Consider the following 764-nt stretch of genomic DNA (forward strand, 5'->3'; position numbering starts at 1 on the left):
TTGGTTCCTAGTTTTCATTCGCTGCAGGACTTTGTAATGATAATTACAATGAGCTTTGCTTTATCTTCAATTCTGCTTGCCGGTTGTGGTATAGTTATCCCTACTTGTGATTTTGGCTTTTAATTACCCCGAATTTAAAACTTAAGACATGGGGGCATAGAAGTTCAAATATGAGTAATCCATAGTTCTATTGCCAAGGGAGATTTGGGTACTTTTCCTTCAAATGTGCCTGAACAGTGACGCTTCCTGGGTTATGTGTTTATTTGTCCCTTTCAAAGTATTATCCTAGCAATTACTAGGTCATTTAAATAACAAAACTGGCATAAATTTGTTCTTATGTAAAGTATGTTATAATTAGAAACAATAATTACTTTCAAGTTTCCCGCAATTTGTTTACATTGGCACTCTCCAGCTGTTACTTTTGAGTTGTTTTTTCCTGCTGGAAGGTGATGGATGGCAGGGAGATTTGGGACCTTTTGCCTGACACCTGAAGCGCTCGGAGGGTGGTTAATCGCCCGCGGGTCCAGGCCAGGGCGGAGAAGATAATCAGCCTGGATTGGTATAATCCGGGTGCATCTACTTCAACATCAAGCCCCGGAGAACCCCATTCCCTGGTCTTCCGACCCCCTCTAGCAGGTGAGGGGCTCCCGGCGTCTGGGGCTGGGCGTCTGCTGCGGCGGGGCCGCCTCCGCGCTCCACTCGCCCCACCCCGACCTCGGCTGACAGCGGCGCTGCTCGCGGGTTTACCACCAAACGCTTCCAGA

At 47.4% G+C, this 764-nt stretch overlaps 1 protein-coding gene across 1 annotated transcript in view; it reads right to left on the reverse strand.

The window, feature by feature from the left end:
• The window catches only part of LOC102762680 (cytochrome b-c1 complex subunit 2, mitochondrial), a 38,120-nt gene that overhangs the window by 28,937 nt on the left and 8,419 nt on the right, over positions 1-764 (reverse strand). Inside the window, exon 2 of the mRNA XM_015563945.1 lies at positions 372-579. Within this exon, the coding sequence (XP_015419431.1) occupies positions 372-579 (208 nt within the window). The remainder of the gene's footprint in view (positions 1-371; positions 580-764) is intronic.

Source organism: Myotis davidii, unplaced genomic scaffold, assembly GCF_000327345.1.
Source record: "Myotis davidii unplaced genomic scaffold, ASM32734v1 scaffold150, whole genome shotgun sequence".
Classification (NCBI taxonomy): domain Eukaryota; kingdom Metazoa; phylum Chordata; class Mammalia; order Chiroptera; family Vespertilionidae; genus Myotis; species Myotis davidii.